Source organism: Myxocyprinus asiaticus, chromosome 6 (assembly GCF_019703515.2).
Source record: "Myxocyprinus asiaticus isolate MX2 ecotype Aquarium Trade chromosome 6, UBuf_Myxa_2, whole genome shotgun sequence".
NCBI classification, from domain to species: domain Eukaryota; kingdom Metazoa; phylum Chordata; class Actinopteri; order Cypriniformes; family Catostomidae; genus Myxocyprinus; species Myxocyprinus asiaticus.
In genome coordinates, this window is record NC_059349.1 from 23945073 (window position 1) to 23966037 (window position 20965).

The following is a 20965-nucleotide window of genomic DNA, read 5'->3' on the forward strand; positions in this document are numbered from 1 at the left end:
TTTTTTAAGTATTTCGGTCAACAAATGTTTAATTTTAAACTGTCATGGAACGAAATTGATTTTTCAGCATTACTTGTAGAACCGCTATAGGAGGAAAACTGACAAAGACCTCTCCATAAAATATACAGTAATGGGTGGAATAACGTCAGTTATTTTCGTAGTGTTTAAATTGATGTGGAAGAGAAATACCGGTAGAGATGAGCAATTCTGCTTTTATTTTAAAAACCGTCCGTGTCGCGGCCATTTGTTCAAACGCTTCAGTTTCTTCCTTCACACTCCTTCAGTGTAACAGCGAGGATGCACATTCAATCTACTTCAACGCTTCTGTAAATAAACTGAACAACCGGAACATAGGCAACAATGGAAAACATGGTAATACGCTTTTAATAACACTGCCAGATAGATAATATAGTGAAACGTGCATGATTTTTAATCATTAAAGCATTTATATTTAGTAGTCGCGAGGCCAACGTTTCTATGATGACTGCCAAGGGTGCTAACTTAGCCAGCTAGTCACTCTGCGTGTGTGCCAGCGATGCTTAAAGCAGGAAACCCGAGTAATTACATCAGTGTTTTATGTAAATATAAGGTGTGACGAAGAGATGTTTACAGAAATCAGCATGTCCTGTTATAAATATCAGGATTTGAGATACAGGACAGATAAAGACTCGAGTTCCAGCACATACTAGGTGTCCAGCTAGCTAGTGTCTAAATATCTAGTGAGCTGCCTTCCTAGGCAGCATTTGTGAGTACGTTCGCTCGCGCCCATAATGGCCCCAAACATGCTGTCTTTGTAGGCTGCTCTTTAGATTTAGAGACAGCCACCTTGTTCCATTTCAAGGGAGGATGGATGTGTGATGTTGGGTTATATAATTAAATAGCTTTAAGCTTGGTTTCCAAATATTGAATGAGAGAATGCCAGTGTCCTTGTTAAGGGTGTTAACTCAGCTGTGTGACTGTGAAAGTGAATCATTAAATTATTAAAGAAAGTTTAACAAGGGAGGGACTAGTAGTGCTTTGAAACTAAATTATGCTGTGTGAATTTAAAGTTTGATAGTAGTACTAGCACAGTCTGATGTGGTTACACACTCCCCATTCATTATTTCTGACATTGTGTTAAGCAGGTTTTGATGCACCACTTGTGTAGTTTTGTATTTATTCATGTCCTGGGACAAAATGCTTTAGGCTCTTGTTTGCAGATAGGAAACAAACTCAGTCAACATTGGCAAGGAATATATTAACCATGGAGTAAACACATAAGCCCACAAGTCCATCCGTAGTTTTGTTTCCATACCAAGAAAAGCTGTAAACAATAAACCAATGCACATGATGAATGTCACAGAACTAAGAGTTTCCATCTCCAGCTGTCAGAGAGCTGAAGCAGGTTGATTTCTTGCAGAAATAAACTGTAAATCTAGAAGTAGGCCAAGGTTTCCTCAAGACCTCCTTTTCAGTCCTATGCTTTGTTTCACCCTGGTCTGTACACATCACTCACTGATGAAATATTGGGATTGCTAATACAAAACAGCCATTTTTCCATTTCACTGAATAGAGGTCACAGTAAGATCAAATCTGATGTTCAGTAGTCATAGCTGATTATTGGCACCATGTTATCATCTTGTCCACTATTGAAAGACTAATGGATGACTGTTGTTTAAGTGCACTGTGCAGGTGAAACTGGAGCTGGGCCACAGAGCCCAGTTAAGGAAGAAGGTCACCACCGAGGGCTTCACACATGACTGGATGGTGTTTGTCCGCGGCCCAGAGACATGTGACATCCAGCACTTTGTGGAAAGAGTTGTCTTCCGCCTTCACGACAGCTTCCCAAAACCCAAAAGAGGCAGGTTATATTTTGGGTGAACCTAGTTACACTGTAACTTTGTACTTGCTGCCATGTAGGTTAAATTTCCTTCCTGTTTGGATTAAAGGGTAGCGTTTATGTAGGTGTTTGTGCCAATGAAAACACCTTGATGGAATTTGCACCCATCTTATTCTGTTTTGAAGGATATTTCCATTATTGTGTTTAACCTATCAAAAACGATAAACTTGTTAATGCCAAAAGCCCAAACAAATATAGTGTCTATAGTTACAGCATGTTAAAGGGTTAGTTCACCCAAAATGAAAATTCTCTCATCATTTACTTACGCTGATGCGATCCCAGATGTATGATTTTATTTCTTCTACAGAAAACAAACGAAGATTTTTAGAAAAATATCTCAGCTCTGTAGGTCCACACAATGCAAGTGAATGATGGACAGAGCTTTTGAAGCTTCATAAAACACATAAAGGCAGCATAGAAGTAATCAATAAGACTCCAGTAGTTAAATCAATGTCTTCAGAAGCGACATGATAAGTGTAGGTGAGAAACATTTACAATTTCAAGTCCTTTTGTACTATAAATCTCCATTTCCACTTTAACTTTCTTGTTTTGTATTTGGCGATTTGCATTCTTCGTGCATATTGCCACCAACCGGGCAGGGAGGAGAATTTATAGTAAAAAAGGACTTAAATATTGATACATTTCTCAGTAAGTACCAGTAATTGTAATTATACCAGTAGTAAGACATTATTAAAAGGTGTTGTATGTGTGATTTCTTTAGTGTTAAAGAACTTTTTCCTATCCAAATGTTACATGCAAATACAACTATAGAAAGCCATTCGTAGGTTCATTTTCTTGAAAAAAAGTGTGAAGACTGTGGCTCTGGAGAAGGATATAGCTGCAGGCTGAGCTCCAAAAAGGGATGGGAGCTCTGAACCGCCAGCAAAGATATACAGAGCCTATAACCTAACCCTTTCTATAATCGTGTGTGGAAATGTACCCCCCTTTTGGAGTTGGCCCAGCCCCCTTCTACAGTAACTCCGCCCCTTCTGGGGTTACCCCGCCATCTTTTGGAGTTTCCGGCCCCCTTTTTGGAGATCTCCGGGCTGCAGAAATACTTACTTGTGGCACTTTGGCACTTACAAAACATTGCTCTGTTTGTTTGAGTGGTCTGGCATGTCAACGTCGCGGGTAGGACACAGCACCGGTATCAAACACAGGGCATGTCAATGCAATTCAGGTGGCAGACAGTACACACAAAATTTTTTCAAGAATGAACAAAGTGATGTTGATGAGTTTGCAGGTTAGTGTATGGTATAACTGCGCAAACTGAACGATCAGAAATGGCTACGTTAATTATGCAATTTCTCTGCCTGTAGCATTGATTGGGCTTCATTCAAGCTGTCAAACCACAAAAGACATACTTGTAACTGAAAACATATTGTGTAGACTATATGATAGATACATATGCACAATATATCATTCAGTGATGGCTAGAGTAAATACAGTAATCTATGTCCTTTGATAATGATTTGAGTTCAGTTTATTGGAAACTCCGTGCTCTCCGTGCTCTCCGTGCTGCGGCAGAAATTTGAGCAGCCTCTGGAGTTGTAGCTGGGTGCATACATTCATAGAAAACACTTGTTTAGAAACGCACCATGTCATTCGTCTGGTGTGCGACCCCCTTTAACTGTGTGGAAGTATTGCCCCCTTTGGAGTTGCCCCATCCCCCTTCTAGAGTAACTCCTTCCTCTTCTGGAGTTATCCCGCCCTCTTTTGGAGTTTCCACCCCCGTTTGGAGATCTCCGGGCTGCAGCAATACCTACTTGTGGCTATGTGGCACTTTTAAAACTTTAATCTGTTTGTCAACTGACATGTCAACTTCAGGCTCAACCAAAGACATGATTTTAAGGTGGGACAACCTGTTTTTCTGAACAGAGAAGGATGGGGCCGTAGTGTTTGGGAAATTCTGGTGCTGCTAGTGGCACAGAAATGGCAGTAATTATATAGTAATTATACCAGTAATAATTGTAGCCTGTGTTATATGTAGCCTGTTCATATAGATAATACAATTTAGTTTAGTAGACTTTTAGACTGTTTTGCTCTACATTTACCATGTGTCTGCACACAAAGTCCATGAAATGCTTTTTCCCCCCATACAGTTTGTAAGGAGCCTCCATATAAAGTTGAAGAGTCAGGCTATGCTGGCTTCCTCATGCCCATAGAGGTTTACTTCAAAAACAAGGTAAGCACATCTCTGAGCCACATATCTACACCAGTATCTGCATTTTTACAGATTTGACAAGAATAACTGGTATTTCAGGCAAAATGCATGAAAAGGTGAGCCAGACTGCTTTTGCATGATTTTGTTAGATGTGCGTGAGGAAAATGCCCTTGCTGTGTTATTTTAGGCAGAATTTTGTAAACTGTAGCCAGTATCGGAAAAACGTTGCGATGAAGAGTTTTGCAATTCTGTAAATGTTAAAGGTCAGGTTAAAAACAGTGTGTTTGCTCGAGGGGCTAACATATTTTACCAACACACAAACAGAATTTATATGCAGCTGTTGCGGTACAGAGACCTTAGTAGGGGCACAAGTGGTAAGAATATATGAATATGTATTACACTTTAAGACTTGCGTTCTATGTCTAATTGTCGTCATTTTATATATTTACTTTTCTAGAATGCTTAGTTGAATATTTGTGGGTTTGCTTTCCATTTTCTGTCTTCTTTTCTCAAATTTAATTTACCAAAGACTGTACTGTGACCTTACCATACTGTAAATATTTTACACACTGCTCATGTCTTTATAGATGTGTTGTCGGTTTTGATTTAGTGGTTCATACTTTCGTCACCAGAATAGTTTTTTAAAACATTTGTACACAGGCTTCCCACAATCATGGAAAACCTGGAAATGTCAGGTTAAAATGATGATATCCAGGTCTGGAAAATAATGCAAATGAACAAAATCCTAAAAAAGTCATTAAAAGTCACAGAAATGGCGAGTGAATATAGATTTTTCTAGTTAAATATCCCATTGCTCTTTGTGAGTGCCATCTCTATAAAATGATTTTTAAAAGTCTTAATCCAATAATTATGAACAACTCAGAATTCACTGATAAATAATGGAAATTTGTTGCTCAAAAGGTGTTGGAACCCTGTTTACCCTGTTTATTTTTACATCTTAAAAGCCTGAAAATAATTATCTTTTCTATCACAGGAGGAACCTAAAAAGGTGTGCTTTAATTATGACCTTTTTTTGAACCTGGAAGGCAACCCACCTGTCAATCATCTGCGGTGCGAGAAGCTCACGTTTAACAACCCCACACACGAGTTTCGACGTAAACTGGTCAAGGCTGGTGGGGTGAGCGTGACTATTTGTCTTTGCTTTGTATTTACATCAGTAATCAGCTCTTTTAAACATACAGTCTCTCACTCTCTCTCTCTCTCTCTCTCTCTTTTGTTGGGACACTTTTTAGGTCATAGTTGTTCCTGAGGGAGCAGAGATGATGCCAAAGCCCAGTCCAGATTATCCAATGCTGCCAACTATTCCACTCTCTGCCTTCTCCGACCCCAAGAAGATCAAGTCCTCCCATGCTGTAAAGGTTAGTAAATGCATCAGTGATTGTCAGATTTTGTTTAAAAAGTTCTTCCATTGTGGTGGCACCAAAATCACCTCTAGAAAACTTTCTCACCTAACAGTTTTGTCATATTCACATGAAGACATTTATTTCAAAAGATACATTTAAAGTGATCGTTCATCCAAAAAAAAGATTATGTTAGACATAATGTTAGCCTCGGTCACCATTCACTTTCATTGCATGGAAAAAAGATGCAATGAAAGTGAATGGTGACGGAGGCTAACATTCTGACCGACATCTCCTGTTGTGTTCCAAAAGAAAGAAAGTCATACAGGTTTGGAACAACATGAGGATGAGTAAATGATGACAGATTTTTTTTTGTTGAACTATCCCTTTATAAGTTCTTAAAAGTCGTTCAGCATCTTTACACAGCCACAGTTAAAGGCCCCGATATACTTCCGGAGTAGTTCTTCATTCAGGGGTAAAAAGAAGTTCTAAAAAGTCGAGCAACAGTATACTCTTTGCGAACATCCAGACTCCCACTTTATGTAAAACCTTAACTAATGTGACATTAAAACATGTTATCAATGACTTTTTGCCTCATTCTATGAGAAGAATTCACACGAGGTCAGTAAAAGATGTTGTTTTAACCACTCGATGATGATTTAAAGTAATATATATGCAGTAGAAAATGTGCAATTTGACTTGTTTAGATTCTGAATTCATAACGCTAATGCACTAACATGCTATTCATGGCCATAATATGCGTAGGTTACACTCTGTTATTGTGATTTATGATGACACTGATACTACTGCAAAGATTGGTGTATAAAAGTGTTAATGTGCAGAATAAAGACAAAGAATAATGATAGGCATTTCATTGGGCAGATGTGTGAATGGCTTTTATTGCAGATGGCACATGAGTGAATGGACACTTGGAAGTAATTGAGTAGATTTGATTCGTTTTATTGAATAATAAAATAAAAAAAATCACATGACAAAAAATTGAAAATGTCTCTAAGCAAACGATCGTACAGATGTAGGTAAGTTTGCACCAGCTCGCTAATAACTGCACGCCGGTGTGTAGATGTTGAATGAATTTGACTGACTGAACAATGCAAACAAAATTAGCTGTCGGCCTCAAGGGAGGTGGAGCTCCAGGTCACACCTACAATTGACATGGATCAGTGGCAGTGAGAAGGTGTTTAGCAGCCGGTAAGAATTTTTCCTAAAAGTTCGCCCAGGCAAGCTGTTACGAACCACTGAAACAAATGCAAAAAAAAACGCTTCTTTTTGGCCAGATTTTATTCTAAATGGCATCACACCCATTTGTTCTTAGATTTCGTATTAAGCATATTGGGGCCTTAAGGCTGCTCTGTTCCTGCACAAAATTCTGTGTAAAGACACAATGCTGCATAAAAACCTGACTAAATCATCCCTGCTTTGGCCCACCTCAGTATCAGTGGCAGTTCTGATGCTGCTTTGGTTCTGTGTAAATGAAATGCAGCATCAGAGCAGCCTTAAACTTTGTTGTGAGTTATTGTAGAGCATATATTTCATTATTTAGTTTCGAATTTAAAAGTATAATTTCATATTTTCATTCATTTCATATTTCTACGTTCATAATTTTATGCTTAAAATATCATAACATTATTTATGCAATTGTAATAGCTGTGTAAATGCATTTATTACTGCTCTGAGCAGCATTAAACAGTCTGTGTAAATACACCTAAATGCCACTTCTAATGCAACTCCTGTGCCACCTTTGTAGTGTAAAGATGGCTTTAGTCATTATCCAGAGTGTTGATCTGTACTACGATATGGAGTACTTTTAATGTAGCTCAGTTCTTTTCCTCCTGGAAAATACTAGAAGAGAATGTCAGTTGTTCCAATGCTTAAACTGTTTACAGTGGTTTATGCATTAATCATGTTATTTCGTAAACAGGCGGAAAGGCTTGATACTGCGGTGTTCTTCAATTGAAAATACAGGATAGAAGTAAAACTGCTATGTTCATGTTTATGTTTGCCCAGATAGTTTATGAGCTGCAGAGGGGTTGTATATTTTAGCATCTGTGTCATCCTTTGGATTAAGTAAGACTGAATGGAGAATGGAGACAGATGTCTCTTTGGTATGCAGCTAAACAACTCTAGAGACATGCCTGTGGCATCATTGTGTCATTTAAATATTCAAGATGGATGAATGCAATTAAATATAGCATTTTTTAAATGAATCACTCCTTTGAGAATTGATGCAACATGAAGTAGGGTTCCCATGGTCATGGTAAGTCTGGTAATTTAAAAAATTAGGATTTCCAGGGCTTGAAAAGTCATGGAAATTAATAAAACCTTAAAAGTCATTAAACTTCATATAGTTAATACATTTCTGAACTTATGCACTGTAATAAATGCTTATTATTTCAGTCTGTCTGTAACCACTACTGTGGGACTACTATATAATTTCCTATGGGACACAAAATGGGTCTTCCTCAAGTGGACATTCAATTTCATTTTTTTTTGTTTTTTTGTTTTGTGTGTGTGTTTTTTTTTTTTGTTTGTTTGTTTTTTATCTTATTGGAGACATCTGTAAAAGTGTTATTGCTGTAATCAATTCCTTCCAATGATTGGTACCTGACATATTGTAATCTGCCCTGCAGTCTTTTTAAAATGATTAAAATGACAAAGTAATTACAAATGACTGGAAAACTCATGGAAATTCAATAATCAAAAGGCGTGGGAAACCTGATGAAACTTTTTCAGATAATTGAGTACTTGTTCAGCTTTAAATAATCAACTAGTAAAAACTAGAGCTGTCAGAATTAACGCATGCGATTAATTACAATTTTTAATTTTTCTTAATCGCAGTTACCACATTTACCGTTAATACACATAAACACTGGGATGAATGGCGGAACCTTTGTAATGTGTCCACCCGGAGTCATTACACTGACGCACACGCCACAGCGCCAGAGCCCTTCTACCTAGTGATCCTACAAGCTTAGCATAAAATAGCATAACGCGGACGGATCTGTCTTAACACGCTAATTGACCATTGATATCCTCTATCCGATGATAGAGCCGTGGAGGTTGTTATGTCAGTAAATAAAAGAATCTCTGATAGCTCTTCTGTCAGTGATAAAATGATGGAGAAAGGAGCTCTTAACACTATTTGATGTACAAAACGAGCACAGACTTGTGATTGAAATCAAGTATTTTTCAGCCTATGTAAGGCACGTTTTAATTACCACAAAGGCGCACCAAATCTTAACTATCACCAAAAAGCAGAATGAGACGTTTTTGTTTGCAAGCGCTTTTCATGGTGAGTTCAAAGTGGCGCACGACGATGGCGTTGTCGCTTTGACGCACATCATGAACCCAGCTTCAGGATTGCTGTAGGAAAGCGAATAGCCACAGTCTGTCTGCAGATTAATATTGTGGAGGATGACAGTTTAAGGGATTTAATGTCCATTGCAATAAACATGCAACCTGTGTGGGGACTAGTTCTTTCAATTAGTCAAACTCCCACTTAGATTTTGGGAAACATTTAATGTTCCTTGAACTGGTGCTATTTTAGTGCATTGTCTTTATATTGTGGAAGGCTTTGTTTGGGAAATTATTGCTACATATTGTTTTGTTTTCTTTCCTGAGATGGAAATAAATGCATTTTGACAAGAAAATAAGTATATATAGTGTCAAATTTCAGCACTTTCAAAATCTGTGATTAATCGCGATTAACTACAAAAAAAAAATTGCGATTAAAAAAATTTAATTGATTAACAGCACTGGTAAAAACTACTTGAAAATTGCAATTAGATTTTCTTTAGTTTTTCTGCTGTGGGCAACAATGAAACCGCTTCTCTCAACTTAATCTTGCCATTACTTTCAACTCAATGCATTGGTCGGCGCTGTGAATGCATGACGTTGTTAAAGAGGCCCTATTATGCTTTTTGGGATTTTACCTTTAGTGTGTAATATAGCTGTTTGTGCATGTAAAAGGTCTGCAAAGTTACAAAGCACAAAGTCCACGCCAAAGGGAGTTACTCTCTCCCACAGAAAACACTGCTCCTGAACTGCGTGAAACATCTGGTTTGCAGTCCAGCCATTACTTCCATGACATAGTTGTCACTATGTAACACATTTGCATAATGCCCGCCTCAGGAATGCGCTGCTCAGGAAGCTTTGGGAGCTGAAACTAGGTTATGGTATGGGGCGTTACAATTCTGACACACGCTCTAAGCGGTTGACCAATCACAACATACTGGGCCAGTTGACCAATCAGAGCAGACTGGGCTTTTTGGAAAGGGGGGCTTTAAAGATACAGGAGCTACAACAGAGCGTTTCAGACAGAGGGTGTAAAGAGGTGCTGCAGCAATGTACAGTATGAGAAAAGAATGTGTTTTTTGAACATTAAAGCATGTAAACCTATTCTAGTAGACCCCCAAAATAAAATTATGAACCTGTAAATGAGCATAATATGGGCTCTTTAAAAGAATAGTTCACCCAAACATAAAATTCTGTCATTATTTAAAGTTATCTAAATTCTAAATTTCTTATTACACGTAATTGATTTCTCGTTTTCTTATATGTTAGAGTACTTGACTACTAAATTACTCGAAATGCCAATCCTTAGAATGTTATATTTGATAAACTCTCATTAACATATACTGTAATTAAAAAGATTACACTCAAGTATGTTTCTGAATTAATTTTGATTGATAGCTTTGAATGTATTGGGGGTTTTAGGAATGTAGCCTAGATAACTACAGAAACAAAGAAAGAATTTAAATGTTTGGTTGATAGAAGACTGTGCATTGTCAAAGATACTTCTTTTAAATAATCATTTAATCTTTGTAGGAAGCTAGTAAAGATGGAGGAAGTGGGAGCAGCAAAGGGCTCAAAGCCCATAAGGCAACCAAAGAGCACCGAGAGCGTACAAGGAAGGACTCAGAGAGCAAAGCCACGTCCAGAGAGAGCGACCGTGAGGGCAGCAAGTCCAACCGAGACCAGTCATTAACCTCCTATTCAAAGAAAGCCCCAGAGGGCAAAGGAAAAGATGAGGGGAAAACTGTGCCCAAAGCAGCCTTTAAAGAGCCTAAACTTACAGTAAGAGAGTCCAAGATGGATGGGATGTCTCCAAAAGGTGGAGGAGCAGTAACAGGTGGAGGGGGTCAGCTGGACACTCGAACTCCAAGCAAACGGCCCATGTCCGCCACTGAGTCTCCGAGGCTTAGCACCAAAAAACAGAAGAGGGTGGGCACAGAGGGCATGAAGGGGCCAGTCAGTGGGGTTTACAGCAGCAGCTCCCCCCGTATCACCTCAACAACACCCTCCAGTTACCCAGAGAAGAAAACACCCAAAGATAAAGGCCACTTATCCAAGATGAAACCGGAGGCACAAGAAGTGAAAAGGCAGCCAGACTCTAATGGGTCCAACTCTGAGGATGAAGCCTCTTCAAAATCTGAGGTATGTATAGACTGTTGTTCCATCAGCAAAACATGGCTTTGGGAAAATCTCACAAAACCAGTCTTGGTCATATATCACCACAAAATCAAAAGAAAGAAATAAGAAATTATATTTTGTTTAAAGAAAATTAGTCATATTCATAGGACTATTAAGATTTTTGCATTGTGAAATTTTTTTCATCTTTTTTCATTTTTACAAATAAAAATGCACTCAGTAATTTTTTGAAGTGTGTCGTATGGCTTACACTAACACCTAGTGTCCTGGATGCTGCATCATTCAAACACAGTAGTTTTCAGTTACCAGTGCCATTGTAGAAATTCACTATGCACAGTAAACCAGGATTAATTTAATAAATGAGTGAAAGTGTACAGGGCAGTTACTGAGATTAAGCAAGTAGTGTTCAGCTGTTCATGTGATGCTAACATGGCTGCCCCCTTGAGGCGCCCCTGCCCCATGTAGATTAAAAGAGCTTTTATAAAGTTACTGATATGACTGGAGTTGAGTCTTCATCTAAAATGAGTGGTCATGATTTTATACATATATTTCAAAATTACTTTTCATTTCTTTAGAAGTAAAACTTTTAAATGAGGTAAATAAGTACTGAGTGCACCTTTAAGCACATTTTCTTCCCTAGTTTTCATTACCTTAATGCAAAAATTCTTCAATTGAAAATAATTATATATCATTTAAATTTAAAGTGTTGTATTTACAAATGATAGTATTTTTTTTACTTGAAAAACAAAATCATAGTATTACAGTAGATTTTTACTGTTAATTTGAACAGTAATGGGAATCTAATGAGAATCACCATTGAGAATAATTAAAAATTACAAAAAACTCAACAGTAAAATGTGCTGATGCATTATGGTAATGACAATTTGATGGGAAAATATGCTTAATTGTCTAGAAAATAATGTAAAAATGCCAAAAATCTAAATGCTCCTATAACAGGCTTCATTGTCCTGATGCAAAATATTTTTTCTTATTTTATTTTTCTATTGATTTTGGGGTTAAATGTGACCTGGACTTGTTTTCATGAGATTATATCAATTTTTGTGGAATAATGCTGCTTTCATATGCTATCAAAATTATTGTAAAAATGATAATGCTGTTTTGGTCATAAACATTTATGCATATTGTGCAATTTTTTCACAGAGAAATTAGCATGTACTGTATTTGACCAAAAAATTAATTATTGTCGGCTAGCTGACTAACATGTATTACAACGTGAAAATAAGAGTTCCCCAAGAAATGTGCAAAAATTAAATGGGCAGTCCTTAATGTTTCCTGTTATCGGTAGAATAATTTAGATAGCATGTGAAGGCAGCATAAAGCTCAAGGATGTTGTTTATTTTTGAGTAATCAAGGCATGTTGTCTATATTTGAAGCAGTCGGCTCCTTCCAGTCCATCTAGTTCCAGCTCCAGTTCCAGCTCTGACTCTGACTTTGAGCCCTCCCAAAAGCAAGGCCAAGGTATTTGAGGAGTTTAATCATACACTGTGAATTGTTTGCTCACTATTGTCCACCACATGAAGGTTGATATTATTGTGATAATTGTGTCCAGGGACACTCCGTACTATGGTAGAGGATATGCACTCTGAAGGCTCTGATGATGACAGCAGCTCAGAGGTTGAGACGCCCATGAAGGCAACTCCACCCAACCAGGACTCTCGGTCTGTGCCATACACCCATAATTCAGTCCAATTTACTAAAAAGTTTACTGAAGGCATTTATTAGATTATAAAAAACTGACAAATATTTGGATAACCAACACTATTTTACTCAAGAGATTATCTTTTAATGTTCCTTGTTTTCATTGGAAAGTTTACTGATATGTTTGTGCTGTGTAACACAATGGGATAAGGCACCCTCTACTCTGTTGTCCTGGTTGCTGCATTAGCTTTAAACCTGAAGGAGAAAATTTACAATGAAAATCAAATGTCAGTGCAGACAGAAAATATTTTTGTACATATCGGTTATTAGGGCAGGGTATTGATACAGATTTTCCTATTCGATTCGATTCCGATTCACAAGCTTTCAATTCGATTCCGATCTCGATTTGATTCGATATGGATTCAAATGGGTACATTTCTGTTACAATGTCCATTTTGCTTACATATAAAAAAAAAAAATCTCTCAGCTAGTGCTCTTAAAGTATTAGTTCACCCAAAATAAAAATTCAGCCACTGTTTACTCACCCCAGTGTTGTTATAACCCCATATGACTTTCTTTGTTTTTCTTAACACAAAGGGAGAAATTGTGAAAAAAAATTGTTCTCAGTGATGTCATACAATGGCAGTTTGCTGACCACCTCTTCAATCTTCAAAAGGACACAAAAGTATAATTCAGAAGTCTAATAAATTATTCCATGTGACTCAATAGATTATAATGGCTCAAACGGGGTCCCTTTAAGTGCTGTCAGCACTAGATTTAGGTCCCAAGTCGGTACCATAGCAGGGCGAGGGCGGTTCAGACGCCTCGCTCCTCCAAGGAATTTTATGATCAGATCGTGTCTGCCTATAGCAGAACCCGCCTGGAGCATGGAACGCCGAGATAGTTGCTACATAAACTTTAAGTGTAGGCGGGGTAAGACCAGTATCTATTCGCTCCTGAAGGAATGTAAGGATCTCAGCTATGGAGCAATTTACTGGGTCTTCACCACATGAAGAGCACCAGTTTGCAAAGACTTGCCATTTTAGTGCATAGAGGCATCTCATGGACAGTGCTCTAGCCTGTAAAATTGTATTCATCACTGACTGAGCTAGTTCCGGCTGTTTCGATGTGCTCTGTTCAAGGACTACACATGTAGGTTCCACAACTCTGGCTGGGGATGCCAAATCGTGCCCAGTGCTTGAGGGAGGAGGTCCCTCCTCAGTGATATTTCCCACGGAGGGCCGTACAATACCTCTATCATCTCCAGAAACCAGGACTGATTGGGCCATTCGGCGCCATCAACAGAACCGTTTCCTTGTCCTCACGGACTTTGCTGTTGACAGAATGAATTAGGTGTACTGGGGGAAACACATATTTGCATTTCGCAGGCCATTTGTGGGCCATTGCGTCCACGGGGGCTTGGTGCATGGAGTACCCGAGGGGACAGTGGGCATTTCCCACGGATGTGACTTAGATCGACTTCCGCTTTGCTGAATACTTTCCAAATCCTCAGAACTGTCTGAGGGTAAAGTCTCCATTCCACCAGTAGCGCTTCCTGGCATGACAACAGATCTGCCCTGTAATTCAGGTGGCCCGGAATGTGTGTCGCATGTAGGGAGAGGAGATGACGCCTGCTCCATTGAAGGAGGCGTTGTGCATAGGTCATTAATTATTGGCAATTTTATGTACACCACTACTGTTGTGTTGTCAGAATGAATCAGAATGTGGTGATTCACAGTGTCAGAATGAAAATCCCTCAAGGCTAGAAAGACAGCCAGTAGTTCTAGGCGGTTGATGTGCCACGCTCGCTTCACACCTGTCTAGGTGCTAAAAGCCAGGCTTTCATCGCACACCACAGCCCAACCTGTGTTGGATGCATCTGTGGTCACCACTTTTCATCTGAATACTTGACCCAGAATAGCACCTTGCTGATAGAAGGCTGGAGCTGTCCAAGGTGCTAAAGCAGCCAGACAGTGGCAAGTTACCCCAATGCACATGCATTGTTGTACATGTCGCTTCAGCCAATACTGGAGAGGTCTCATGTGTAACAGACCTAACGGTATGATGGCGGATGCTGCCGCCATAAAATCCATATCTTCTGAAAAGACTTCAGTGGACATGCTTTCCCCAGTTTGAATTGGGATAGACACTGAAAACGGCCTGAATGCGCTTGCTCGTGAGGTGCGCACACATGCTCACAGAGTTGAGCTGAACCCCTAAAAAGAAGATTTGTTGGCTGGGGGAAAATAATGAAAAAAAACTGGGCTTTTCTCCCGGTTGACATTCAAACCCAGGTTTTTCAAATGGCCAGAGACAGACCAAAAGAAAGAACATTGAATAAATATATAGTACCTTTAAACGCGAATCTCAAAAATCCGCTTTTAACGCGGCGCAATTGGTACATGAAAGTATGCCCCGGGGATGGATGTGCGATAGGATTTGTTTTCTGGGTTAACATTTTGAATAGGCGCTGTGTGAGTGCACGATTCAAGTGTCTCAGATCTAAAATGGATGAGGCCGGCCACCTTTCTTTGGTGTAATAAAATAGCAGTTGTAAGCCCCGCTGTGGGCGTCACAGTCCAGGACAGTTTCCATTGCGTTTCTAGCAAGGAGATTGTGAATTTCTGCACACAATACTGGCGCATCCTTTGGTGGGATCACAGATGACAGAATGCCGTTGAAGCGGGTTGTCTGGCGTATGAACTGAACCATATAGCAGTGTTCCATTGTTCTCAACACCCAATTTAACAAGCCCATGAGAGCTTGCCATGTGCCCGCGTAGCGGGACAGAGGGCTTGTTGATTCATTCACTGTAGGGGACAAAGCGCCGCTTACCATAGGGAAGTGGTTGGCCATGGTGTGTGGGGTGTGATAGAGTGACATGCCCGTTAGGGCCCGCGCAGCGGGCTTATTGATTATCTCAAAATAGGAAACAGAGTGCCGCTCGCCACAGGGGAGCAGTTAATCATAGTGTGTAGGGTGATAGACTGACATGCCCTTTAGGGCTCAAGCACAGCTAGACAGCAGGCTTGTTGATTCACTCGTTACAGGAGGCAGGGCGCCGTTCACCACAGGGAAGCGGTTGATCAAAATTTGTGGGGTGTGATAGACTGACATGCCCGTGAGGGCTCGCCGCAAGACAGCGGGCTCGCTACAGGAGACAGAGCGCCGCTCATCACAGGGGAGCGGTTAATATAGTGTGTGTTATATTTTTATGCGAACACCATACACAGAAACACATTTGTGCGCTATCCCGGTGACTTACGGTGGGGAAAGAGCAGCACGTAAATATGTGTGTCTCAAACAGGCAGCGAGAATATCTCTGACACAATCACACAAAAACAACATATGCATAATCTCCCGGTGAACTCAAGCGGGGAGGGAAAATGAATGGCGCGTAAATGTGTGTGCATCTCAAGCAAATGCAGCGAGAGCAGACGCAACAAGTGCTTTCTCTATTGAGTAATAACATTGTATATGTGAACACACACAGAACCATATTTATCTACCATCCCGGTGTACCTGGCAGGGACGAGCAGCATGTGAATATGTGCGCCTCGAACAGCAGGCTCATTTCTGCTTCTTGTGATTACAATCTTGAACACAACATATCAAAAAACACATTTGTCTATCATTCTGAGTACAGCGTGTGATGTGCATCTCGAGCAGCGAGTGCATTTCTGTTTCTTGTGAGAACATTCTATAATCAAACATAAAACACAGAAACCGTTCGGGCCACGTTTCTTTGCGTGGCTGATCCAAAGAACAGCCATGAGTCATAGACTGAGTCACCGGTGACTTTTTTGTGACCCACAGAGCCTTCCTGAGGCAACAACAAAATTTTGTGTCATATCCATGACTCTGTCATGGTACGTGTCAGCTTGAGTTGACGGCTGGATTGTAACTGTGGTCCTCTGACTCTTAGGCCAACACTTTATGGGGTGAGTTAACACAAAGGTCGTCATTTGACGGCAGCTGGACTGTTGGGAGGACGCGAATCAGCTCTTTATCACTGGCTTGTGCACGCATCTCGCCCTCGCTGGGGGGAGAGGCGGCAGCGTCCTCTGTGGACTACTCGCCCGTATTCTGAGGCTGTGAGAGACATGACGTTAAAATCCCCATCATCAGAACAGCCAAACGTGATGAGGCCCTGCATTCCCACAGAAGGCTGGAGCTCATCATGCATGTATCGTACCGGCGAGGATGCTGCGTCAGAGGATTGAGGGGTTTGCAGGGTTTGCTCCCGCTTATATAGGCCAACTGCGCACCTAAAGAGGCAGAACTCAAATCACCATTGCCAATCAGAAGACTGCCGTTATTGTACAAGGGTTTCAACTAGGTCATTGAGGAAAGTATTTCCCATACTGCTTACAGCAATGTCGAGTGAACTGAATCGAAAGGGAACTACTGTTGCTCTCGTGCAAAGAGCTCTAAAGCTCGCGTGCAGACTTATGAACGCGCACAGGAGAATAATGGTCAGTGAATATTTTTACTAAATAATATATTCGATTTTGGTTTGTTTCACACTAAACCTTATTGTATACTTTCATAAAAATCATGAGTCTCATGGGATAATTAATTAGACTTCTGCATTATACTTTTGTGTCTTTTTGAAGCTTGAAGATGTGGTCACCATAAATTGCCATTGTATGACATCACTGAGAATACAAATTTTTCACAATTTCTCCCTTTGTGTTAAGAAAAAGAAAGTCATTTGGGGTTATAACAACACAGGGGTGAGTAAACAATAATTGAATTTTTATTTTTGGGTGAACTGTCCCTTTAATTATAAAGGAACCTTCTATGCAACCCTTGTAGGTACAATTCAAAAATATCAATTTTACAAATGATATTTTATCAGTGAAATCTGAACATTTACTTGCCAGTTGCTAATTATATATATTTTTAGTCGCATAGCGTGAGATTTGGTTGCACATGTGAGTGATTTATTTGAATTATAGAGGGTTGCCACATAGAGATTGTTCAAACGAAGTTCGTGATACATTGGAAAATCTATATTTTTACCCAGCCTAGTAAATTACTGCTGTGAACATTAGTGCACAACATTAAAGGGATAGTTCACCCAAAAATGAAGATTCTGTCATCATTCACCCTCATGTTGTTCGAAACATGCATGACTTTTTTTTCCCTCCATGAAATACAAAAGGCTAAATGTTAGGAACTAACAGCCTAAGTCATCTTTGACTTTCATTGCATCTTTTTTCCATACAACGAAAGTGAATGGTGACTGAGGCTGTCAGTCTCTGATATTCTGCTTAACATTTCCTTTTGTGTTCCACTGAAGAAACTAAATATGGGTTTAAAACAACATGTGGGTGATTAAATAATAACAGAATTTTCATTTTTGGTAAACGAAATTAAATATTACTCTTTAATTATTATAATTTTTTTAACATTCTAGTATTACAGTTATATAGTACCTTGAATTTGATGTACTTTATATTCCTTTCACAAATTCACTATGATTTTTCCATTTTCAGTTTAAGCATGTACAGTGAGAGTGATGGAAATGAGGAGTCCCGTCCTCCCAGCCAGGAAGCCCCGTCACCTCCACCCAAACTCAGCTCAGCAAACCTCAAGGTAAGAGTGACATGTGACTATAATGTCAAAACGACAAACTGTCCAATGTAAACCTAGGCAATATGTTTATTTAATGTCAGTTTAAAAAGGTCGGTTTGTATCCGTTCTCAGATGTTAGGAAAAAAGAGTCCAGATTCTTGCATCCGTGAGAAAATGCTCAAGAGGGGATACGACAAGGTAGGAAGGGTAAATAACTGAATCATACTCATTAGGGTCAGAAATATGGATTTTATTATACATCAGCTGCCTGTGGTACTAAATGAATAATCTGATTCCAGGCGTATACAGAGGAGCTTGTTGACCTTCACCGCAGGCTGATGGCTCTAAGAGAGAGGAATATTTTACAGCAGGTAGATAATGTGTTTTCTGTATTCATGTGTGGCTCATGACAACTAGGGAGTGATTGCTGTTGTTCGCATTTTGATTGACTTGTGCAGTTGTGTTTGCTTGTATTTTAGATCGTAAACCTCATAGAAAAGACTGGCCATTTTAATATCACCAATACAACCTTTGACTTTGACCTGTTCTCCTTGGATGAGTCAACTGTACGTAAACTCCAGAGCTACCTGGAAGCCACATCTACATGAAACAAGGAAGATCCTCTTCCATGATCAGTGAGAAAAAGGCCTCCAGACTTACTGAGGGCAGAGGGAAAGGTCTTGAAACCAACATATAAATGCACAGGAAACAAAACAAACAAATAAAAAAACTTTATACTGTAGTGAAAATAAGCGAACACAAGGACCAGGGGCATAAAGGGGCGGTATTCAGGGTTTATCGAATAAAAAACAGCACTGCTTATTGCACTAAACTTAAAGAAACAAACTGTTGGCACAATACTGTCCAAAATGGACAAGATCTCGCCATAGGCACCACGGATGGAATACCTTATTACAAGCAGGTACATTTCAAGACTGGTTTTGCACCAAAGCTATAACACTGGTGGGATGGATCCCTTGCTCGTGCCTGGAAGGGCCTTTTTATGCAAGGGCAACGACTGAAAGACTGTGTCCCCTCTCTACCCAGTTACTCCTCTGCTCCATGTACTGTATGTAAACCACTCAGCACAGTGTGGTGGCGTGGTAAAAGCCTAGCTAGATCAAACGTTATTAGCATACTGTTTGTGTCTGCATTGCCTTGTAGCCCCATTTGTTTGAAAAGTACATACTCTCAAGCTTTGATGATTGATGCTCCCACAGATCAGCTAATGGGAAAAAAACTATCTGCCTTTGTAGTGCCTTTTTAAAATATCATGTGAAATATAATTTTTAGTGAGTCACTCATGTGTCTTGGGATGACCAAGAATTATCTGTTGACATAGAAATGCCTGAAATTGACATTCAAAGCCCTTTTCAACACCTGTCCAGAGAGAACACATTACGAGAGATCCGTTTTGCTTGTATGATCTTAGAAAGGTCTTATGCATTGTCATTTGTCTCTTGATGGTCAGCAAAATCAAGTCAATTTGTTTAAGGTTCTTGTTGTAGTTTATTTAAGTAACTGTGCACTTTTTCTGGTCACTTCAGTGCTTTGTAATTATCTGATAACTATATTTATGATTTTCTTTTTCTTTTTTTTCTTTTCTTTTTTTTACATAATATTGACTTGCAAAAATGTACAGATTTTTGTCAATGTTTTTACATGAATCTATTGATGACATATTGATGATTCAGTCACTTGAGAGAATATGCACATAGAATGAAGGGGGAAGTTTTTGGTGCAATTGAAAAAAAAATATTTTCTGTCAACCTGAAGTATTACAAGTGAAATGTATTTGTGTCAGATACATATCGTCTGATAGCATTGCTTTTTAAAAAGCATAAATGCTTGACATGTTATTCTTTATTGTCAATTGCCAGTTACCCTTTTTGATTCTAAATAATGTATGGTTATAAAGTAAACAATGTTTTCAGTGAAACATTTGTGTCAGGTGTATGTTACATCATGAGTAAATTGCAGTGAACAGGATTTGTGTACCATAAACCCAAATGAATAATCACTCACTTTAAAAAGCAGACATTTATAAGCATATTACATTTAGCATACCAGTGAGCAGTAGGATACATGCAAGCCTCTAATGCTCACGGCTGTGAGAAGGTATAGCAGATAATCGAGGTGTTCCAGAGAGACTCTTGTGAAATTTAGTTGACTTTTCACATTGCAAAAAAATCATTTGTACTTCTAGTTTGCTGGCTTTTTTTCCAGATGACCAAAGTATTGAGTGTCAAAGAGCAGGAATGTGATAGTCAAGTATAAAAGTTTGAACCCTGAAGGTTTCAGAAACACACAATTATTATTTATTTTTGTTTTATCAGCTGTTCTTTTAATTATTGCAAGTGCTGAAGATACATTATAAACTCATGCAACGTGAAGCTCTTGAAATTCAGATTTAAGTCTCTTTGCTGTCCTTGCCTCTACTAATAGAAGTAGGCAAGTAGCATATCAATCAATATCGAGTGTTAAAACAGAGTGGTTGAATTTACTGTATTTAAATTCAAAATGTAAGTAACAACTTGCATTATATACCATATAGTGTATGTTTGTATACTTATGAGGTAAAATTTTGTCATCATTAAAGCTCATTCACAATTTAGTTTATAATATTATGTGTTTAGATGGATGCCCATGCATTTTTACATACACAGTATGAACCCTGAAATACAGAACAGCAACACCTAAAGCAATGAAATCAAGCAGAAGAGTTATGCAGTTAAATAGTTAAACCAGTTAAATAGTTTTAAAAATCTTTGTTTGTGTTCTGCAGAAGAAAGAAAGTCATACACATGGGATGGCATGAGGGTGAATAAATGATGAGATAATTTTAATTTTTGGGTGAACTATCCCTTTAAAATG

At 39.0% G+C, this 20965-nt stretch overlaps 1 protein-coding gene across 4 annotated transcripts; it reads left to right on the plus strand.

Annotated features, from left to right (window-relative positions):
* The first annotated feature begins 260 nt into the window (after positions 1 to 260).
* Positions 261 to 20551, plus strand: LOC127443204 (protein ENL-like). 4 transcript variants are annotated; one of them, XM_051701799.1, is made up of 12 exons: positions 261 to 372; positions 1660 to 1840; positions 3982 to 4064; positions 5038 to 5181; positions 5297 to 5422; positions 10250 to 10858; positions 12250 to 12331; positions 12423 to 12531; positions 18013 to 18112; positions 18224 to 18298; positions 18391 to 18462; positions 18571 to 20551. In XM_051701799.1, exons 1-12 carry the CDS (start codon positions 361 to 363, stop codon positions 18697 to 18699), a joined length of 1722 nt encoding a protein of 573 aa, XP_051557759.1. In that variant the 5' UTR covers positions 261 to 360; the 3' UTR covers positions 18700 to 20551. The 4 variants fall into 4 exon arrangements, with proteins under 4 accessions (XP_051557759.1, XP_051557761.1, XP_051557760.1 ...); XM_051701801.1 differs by having other exon boundaries at positions 18224 to 18289; XM_051701800.1 differs by having other exon boundaries at positions 12247 to 12331; positions 18224 to 18289; positions 18571 to 20519.
* Positions 20552 to 20965: the final 414 nt, after the last annotated feature.

What these genes read in the sequence shown, in the direction of transcription:
- LOC127443204 (XM_051701798.1), top strand. An exon ending in CCACCCAACCAGGACTCTCG is followed by an intron (nt 12,532 to 18,012) that starts GTCTGTGCCATA and finishes TTCCATTTTCAG; the next exon opens with TTTAAGCATGTACAGTGAGA. An exon ending in AGAGGAATATTTTACAGCAG is followed by an intron (nt 18,463 to 18,570) that starts GTAGATAATGTG and finishes CTTGTATTTTAG; the next exon opens with ATCGTAAACCTCATAGAAAA.